General features: G+C 48.7%; 1 protein-coding gene across 1 annotated transcript in view; it reads left to right on the top strand.

Annotated features, from left to right (window-relative positions):
• Positions 1-7489, top strand: part of Wwc1 (WW and C2 domain containing 1) — a 161629-nt gene that overhangs the window by 145269 nt on the left and 8871 nt on the right. The window contains exons 18-19 of the mRNA XM_005350397.3: positions 1239-1371; positions 2539-2703. Of these exons, the coding sequence (XP_005350454.1) occupies positions 1239-1371; positions 2539-2703 (298 nt within the window). The remainder of the gene's footprint in view (positions 1-1238; positions 1372-2538; positions 2704-7489) is intronic.

Raw genomic sequence — 7489 nt, 5'->3', positions numbered from 1 at the left:
TTTTTTGGTTTTTTCGAGACAGGGTTTCTCTGTGGTTTTGGAGCCTGTCCTGGAACTAGCTCTTGTAGACCAGGCTGGTATCGAACTCACAGAGATCTACCTGCCTCTGCCTCCCGAGTGCTGGGATTAAAGGCGTGCACCACCACCGCCCGGCTCCCCTCCAAATTCTTATGGTGAAACCGTACTGAGGGCCTGTACCTCAGAATGTGACTGCCTCAGGAGATGGCGCCTTGCAGTGGCTATTAAAGTAGGGCGGACCTGATCCAGCCTGATAGTTATCTTTATAAAAAGAGAGAATTGTGACACACACAGAGACACCAAGCACTTATGGGAAAGATGAGGCACGGACAGCAGCAAGGAGCCACCTGCAAGCCAAGGACAGGGGCCTCAGGAGAAAGCTATGTACTGGAACCTCAGTCTTGGATGCCAGCCTCCAGAACTGTGGGAAATATAGTTCTGTGGTATTTCACTTTGGTGGCCTCAACCAATAACACAATATCTAACAGAAGTGACCCCCGGCTCCATAGCAAAGACTTGCCCCTGGGTTCGGTGACCGTTTGGTGAGATGGTTGCAGTTCGGAGCGCACGGATGGATGAAGTGCTGAACACACTACATCCTGGGGAATACTACTCAGTAATAAAAAGGAAGTGAGCTACTGGTGCCTGTTGGACCTGGCTGAACTTCAAAAGCATACTAACAAAAGCCAAAGATGCAGGAGCATGTACTGTTTGACTGCTTATATGAAACTCGAGAGAAATCAAATTTGGTCTGTTACATTGGAAAGCTTCACTGCTAGCCACCAGGGAACAGCAGGGAGACTGAGTGGAAAGGGAAGCCCCTTTCTGATGTAGAATATTCTGGATCTTTATGCCCCCTTCTGGCTTCCATGGGGACTTCCATCCCATCCTTATGATGCACATTCAGACACACGAAGGAAGGAAGGAAGGGAGGGAGGGAGGGAGGGAGGGAGGGAGGGAGGAAGGAAGGAAGGAAGGAAGGAAGGAAGGAAGGAAGGAAAAATTGGTTTTGTTGGGGTTCTAGAGGTGGAATCCGGGCCATCAGACATTCCAGGAACATACTGTGCTTCTGAGCCACAGCCCATCCCTATACTGAGGTCCTTTTGATAAATACCCTTACCATCGTAAGTCTCAGGAACCCTGCCTGGATGCACTCTGGAGCAGGTGAGTGAAGGTGGAACAGTGTCTGGGGGACTGACCACAGCATTATGTCACCACAGGACATACGAGGAAGAGACCAGCGAGAATGAAGCAGTAGCTGAGGAGGAGGAAGAGAGAGGGGAGGAGGAGGGAGAGGAAGATGTCTTCGCTGAAAAGGTCTCCCCAGAGGCAGAGGAGTACCCAACACTAAAGGTAAAAAGAACTGGTCTGGGGAGATAATATTTCATCACAATGTCTGGGCCATCAGAAAAGGCTCTCAGCGTCAGGGATAGCTAAGTGGATAGTGTGCCCAGAAGTGGCTGTCCCTGCACTTTGAATCGTATTTGGAGACACGGTGCACCAGAAGGGACTGATGGATGGGTCCCGATCTTTTCTTCTGCCCTTTGTGGCTTCTCTATTTCTCTAACCAGATCTCAAGCCTTGCAGTTACATGGTCTTAGTTCTGCCCCTCCCTGTGTAGTCTTGGGTGGATGACTTCATTCCCACCCAGCCTCCATTTCTTCATCTTTAAATTCACATGGGAACACGAGCCTTGCTCATAGGCCTGGAATGGAGATCTCTTATCTCAGAGTCCACAGGATGCTGTGGCTAAGACACATGGTGTTCTAGAACAGAGCCCTGGAACAGAGTCTCCAGAGCCTGGCGAAGGAGAGAGTCCTAGAGCAAAACCCAAGGACTTTTTTTTCTGCCTTGTATACACCAAGGAGTGTCTCTGCAATTTCTCCCACCAGGGGGCGCTCTTGCCACACTTGAGCAGGTACTGAGACAGTTTCTGGGCTAAGTTAGTGTCTATGTCCATCTTTTGCTGGTGACTGCTGTGTGCAGGTAGAGAAAATGATGGTCTGGGGTGGTGGTAGTGTTACTTTGCTCTTTTACTTTTTTGATTTGTGATGGCGTCTCACTATATAACCTAGGCTGGCCTTGAACTCAGTTTTCTTAGTGCAGGGATTTTTAGCGTATACTACCATGCTTGGCTCTATTATGTAACCAAAAGGAGGTTTGCTAGTTGCCTCCATGATTTCAGAAGAAAACATTCGAGTTATGACTAGGACCTTGAAGGTCTTGTTTGTAGCTTCAGTACGTGGGGTGGATGGTCAGCATGCCAGAACCTGAGTGCCACCATGGCTTACAGGAGCTGGTGCCTGCTCAAGCTCCCAGCAGTACACGCAGTAGAAGAATGGGAACAGGAGAACAGGAGTTCTGGCCTGGGTTGCCTTTCTGGTAGGCTCAGCTGACTAAGCCAGCATGGTGAAAGCCAAAGAAGTTTGGCCTGTAGCCAAAAGTGAGAGTTGCCAAGTAGACCAAGAGAGGGCCCAGAGACTCGGTGGACTCTCGTGTCAAGACTGACTTCTTCCTCAGGTGGACAGAGAGACCAATACCGAGAGCGTGGCCCCATCCCTCACAGTGGTGCGGCCCAAGGACCGGCGGGTGGGTGCCCCTTCCGCAGGGCCATTTCTTCGAGGGAACACCATCATCCGCTCCAAGACCTTCTCACCTGGACCCCAGAGCCAGTACGTGTGCCGGGTAAGCAAGCGATGGTGCCTTCCCCTCCCCTGGGAGCAGCGGGGCTCTGATCCAGCTCTGGATGCAAATAGGTGTCCCTCTCATAGCCCACCTGACTCTCACAGTGTGTCGTTAGGCATCTCTGGTAGGTTTAACTCCGTGGACCTCAGTTTCCCTCATGTGGAGCACACGGACCCACTTCATGGGATACTTTTACTCTTCATTGATTGATTGATATAAGAAACTAAGCTGCACGCGGGGCTTAGTGGGTACGAACCCTTGCTGGACAGTCATGTGAACTTGAGTTAGAATCCCCTAGCAGCATGTGAAAGCCAGACATGGCCACATGGGTCTACCGCCTCAGCTTTAGGGCCTACCACCTCAGCTTTAGCGCCCGGAAACACGTGGATCCCGGGACCTCGATACCAGTCAACCTAGCCAAAGCTTTGGGTTCAATGAAAGGACCTTGTCTCCAGGGAATAAAACACAGGGTGGGAAAGGAAGACACCGCGTATAATCCTCTAGCCTCCATGTGCACCTACGCCATACCACACACATAGAAAAGAAGCTTCTTAAAGAAAAAAGACTATGCCATGAAACAATGTAGTTGCAGTCAAAAGGAAGAGGGTTATGATTTACAAATCACAACCCAGCACAGCTGTGATCTCATCATCCACGTGGCTAGGGCAGGAGGACCCAGAATTTGAGAGTTCAAGGTCAGCCTGGGCTTACTTAGAGAAACCGTGTAAAAGCAAACACTAGAAGCAACTTTACCAAGATATGTGCAGGATTTCCTTCACTTTTGGTTGTCCAATATTCTTCCCTTTTCTTTAGTATAGATTTTTCAGTGTGATCTGTTTGTTTGTTTTTGTTTTTGTTTTTCGAGACAAGATTTCTCTGTGGTTTGGAGCCTGTCCTGGAACTAGTTCTTGTAGACCAGGTTGGCCTCAAACTCACAGAGATCCTCCTGCCTCTGCCTCCCAAGTGCTGGGATTAAAGGTGTGCACCACCACCACCCAGCCCGATTTTTTTTTAAACAAACCAAAGGACCTAGAAGGATGTTTTTCATTTTTTTTTTATTGTTTCGTTTTGTTTTGCTTTTAATCCAACATCTATGAATGTTTTGCCTGCCTGTGTGTCTATACATCCATGCATGTCTGGGGCCTAGAGAGGCCAGAAGAAGGTGTCAGATCATCTGGGACTGGAGTCAGAGACAGGTGTGAGCTGTCACAAGGGTGCTGGGTGTCACCTGGGTCCTCTGTAAGAACAGCTTAACCACTGGACCATTTCTGCAGCCCATAGAAGGAGTTAAAATGCCAGCACTTTAGAATCTAAAGAGCCAAGACAATGAGAGTGGCCAGAGACTAAAACTGTGAAGAGGTTTGCACAAGGTGAACCTTATGGATCCAGCCATGTCTAGAAATGGAAAGCTGTTCTTTGTCTGCCCCAAGAATGTTCTTTAGCCAACTGCTTCCTCTTCCTCTTCTTGTGGAGAGATGTAAAAGGCCCTGTGTGTGTGTGCGCGCCACAGGAAGGTGTTACTGGCAGCTTTGATTTTGAATTGCATTGCGATGGAGCTGTTTTCCAGCTCTGTATCCCACAGAACACGACAGAAGCCGAGTATCTGGCTGAGTGTGATGGCCCACACCTGTAAAAGTTGTAAAAAAGTGCACCAATACCATGAGCCTACAATCCCAGCTCCTGGGAGGGACAGGCAGAAGGATCAGGAATTTTAAGTCATCTTTAGCCCAGTTGCTTGGGTTCTACCTAGCAATTTTAAGACCAGCCTAGGGTACATAAAACCCCACCTCAAAAGGAATTCAAGTGTTCCTATGAAGGAAAAACTATTTTAGAGAACGAGAAAGGCAGTTAGATGCGGCGGCACAAACCATGACACCGGGCAGTTAGTAAGGCCGAGGCAAGAGAATCCTGACTTTAAGGCCAAGCTGGCATATATAGCAAACCCTGTCTCAGAAGCCAGGGACTGGCTTGGTGATTTTACACACCTACCTATCACCTAAGGATTTGGATTGCTGATGGGGCAGGAATATCAGTAATTCAAGACCAGACTGGGCTGCGAGGCCTCACCACCCCTTCTCCATCCCCCTACTTCTTCCCACACACAACCCTCAAAAAAAATAAGCAAGGCCTGGAGGTTTCACCTATGGCAGACTGCTCGCCTAGCAGACTAGCGTGGGCAAGGCCTTGGGTTTGATACTCTGTCCTGGGGGTAAAAGCAGGGAAGACTTGGTAAACAGTCCTGTAATCAACTGTTCTGTACTTCCTGTGAGCTCCCTTCCTTCTTGTTCACACCCGGCCCTTCCTTCGGAATGGCCACTTGCTGAGCTCAGAAGGAGTCTTCTCTGTGGAATGGCCAGTGAGCATCTCCCCTACCTTCAAACATTCTAATAGCCCCGCACAGACCTCGCCAGGTGCTCGACCACCGGCTGTTGTAGTTTTGAGTTACTAAGGCTGAACCTAGGCCGCTCCCATGCTAGGCAACAGCTCTACTTCAGTCCAGTTTCAGGCTGCTCTTGAGCCTCTTGCTGGCATTTTAGTTTAAGAAATTAAAAAGCAATAAAGTTTGACATTAAATTCCAGTTCTTTGGTGGAGGTGGAAAAAGTGGAAGAAGAGACTCTGTGGGATCCCCAGGCCACACGTTCTCTGATGGCAGCAGTTGGCCTAGGGCTGGGCTTTGCTGGTCACTTCCCCCGGCTCTCTCTCTTCTGCCTGCCCCCCTGTGATAGGGTTCTCACCTCTTTCCTGGTTATCCAACTCTTTGAATCCTGACTGGAGGAGCCTACTTTCTTTCGTGCGGCTATGCATTGAGGGTCTGAGCACCTACCAAGTCCCAGGGGTCATTCTGGTTGCTTGGGCTCTGGAACCAGCAGCTGCTCCCATCTAGCCATGAGGGTAGCGCCTCTAAAACAAGTGTGTGCCTGCCCTGAGTTCTGTAATGCTTGCAGTACCTTCCCCTGTCTGGAACCTTGCAGACCCACTGAGTCATGAGGATCAGAAAACACAGCCTTCCTGCCTATTCTTCTAATTGGGAAGCCACCACACTCTGATCCTGCCACTTACCCTAGCTTTGGTTATGGAGGGAGAAAGGGAATTTCTCGGGGTCCCAGAAGCCCATCTTCAAGGCCTAAAGTTATGAGACCGAATGAGAGAAGTTCATCTTTTCATTATTTCAAACTACACAAATTCAACTCACTGGGTGCCTCTCAGTTTTGTTCCCCCAGAAAACCTTCCCAAAGCCCTTCCCAGTGAAAATGGAGACCTTCTTTCTCTTCTGGATTAATGTCTCAAGCTAATCACTCAGGCGGATCAGCATCTGTGGGGGAGTAATGCAGGCCAAGCTCATATGGGGCGCAAAGCTTGCAGGAGATGTGAGATTTCTGAAGTCACAGGATACTGATGTGGGAGACCCTGCCTTCCACTGAAGGGTGCTACAGTTAAGTCAGCTCACGACTGTAGAGAGACAAACCCAACCAGGGCGATTTAGAGAAGGCTTTAGGGTAACAGCTAAGACCTCAGTTCTTGCAGACTGATTTGAACGTGCAGTGAAGATCAAATACAAATAAATGGATACCACTCATCGGAAGTTACGCCAAGGGAAATCGGTGGCTGGCTATGGCAGGGGAAATGACTGATCGACTCATTTTCCATCAGGATTAGAGTACAGTAGTGATTTTGTTAAGATGGAATGCATCAACACATCAGAGAAGTGCTACTCATTCATGCAGCCTGACCAGCAGTCTTAGTAGCCAGCTCTCCTTTAATGGACATGTACATATCTGTGTGAGTATGTGCCTCCTGAGTTCAGGTATCTGCAGAAGCCAGACGGGCTATTGGATCTCCTGGAGCTATGAGCTCCCTTCTGTGGGTGCTCAGAACCGAACTTGGGTCCTCTGCAGGAACAGCAATTGCTCTTAAGTACTGACCCATCCATCCAGGCACAACAGCCATCTGTTATCAGACTGGCTTTCATGCTATCAAAATGCTTATGTTCAGTAATCTTTATTTTACTTAATAGTGACGCAAAGAACAAGAGCAGGGAAGTCTGCCGTTGAGATGCGCCCCAGAAGCTGTAAGTCTTTCCTCGGTGAAAAGGCAAACGTTCTGACTTGAGGAAAGAAAACCTATCATATGCAAAATTGCTAAGATCTATAGGAAGTTACTGTCAGTCTCTAATTGTGTTTATTTTATGAATCAAAACATTATTTTATATGTGTGCATAGAGGAAACTCGTAAACTCGGGTAGGTGCCGTCTGTGGCTTCAGGCATCTGATGCCATATGGAGCTGTGTCTTGCAAAGGCACTGCTGCACTGGTGCCTCTAACAGCTTCATGCCACCATGGGCCGTATAAAATCTGGTTGCTACTGCTGTTTGCTCCGCTTGCCGTTCATTGGTAGCTTCTCTCTGAGATATGGGCAAACGTGGTACGTTCGTGCAGCACGGTGACTAGCAGGCCTGAATGTGAGAAGACATGGTAGTAGAAAGCTGAGCTGGATTGGGATTCAAAGCCTGGGACAATCGGATGCAATTGACAGCCTAGTCCTGACCTGATGACCTGACCCTAGCTGTAAGGAGGGCCAGGAAAGTGAGACACAAGGCCCATCAGCTTCCAGACCAGGAGATGGGCATTGTTTCATTATTTTTATTTTTCGGTGTGTGAGTGAGTGGATGTTCATGTGTGTGGTTGGAATATGATGTATTTGTGAGTGCGTGAACGTGCGTGTGTGTAGTTGGGATTTGATGTGTTTGTGAGTGCGTGAACGTGCGTGTGTGTAGTTGGGATTTGA

Source organism: Microtus ochrogaster, chromosome 7, assembly GCF_000317375.1.
Source record: "Microtus ochrogaster isolate Prairie Vole_2 chromosome 7, MicOch1.0, whole genome shotgun sequence".
Classification (NCBI taxonomy): domain Eukaryota; kingdom Metazoa; phylum Chordata; class Mammalia; order Rodentia; family Cricetidae; genus Microtus; species Microtus ochrogaster.
This window is presented reverse-complemented; position numbering and strand designations above follow the sequence as displayed.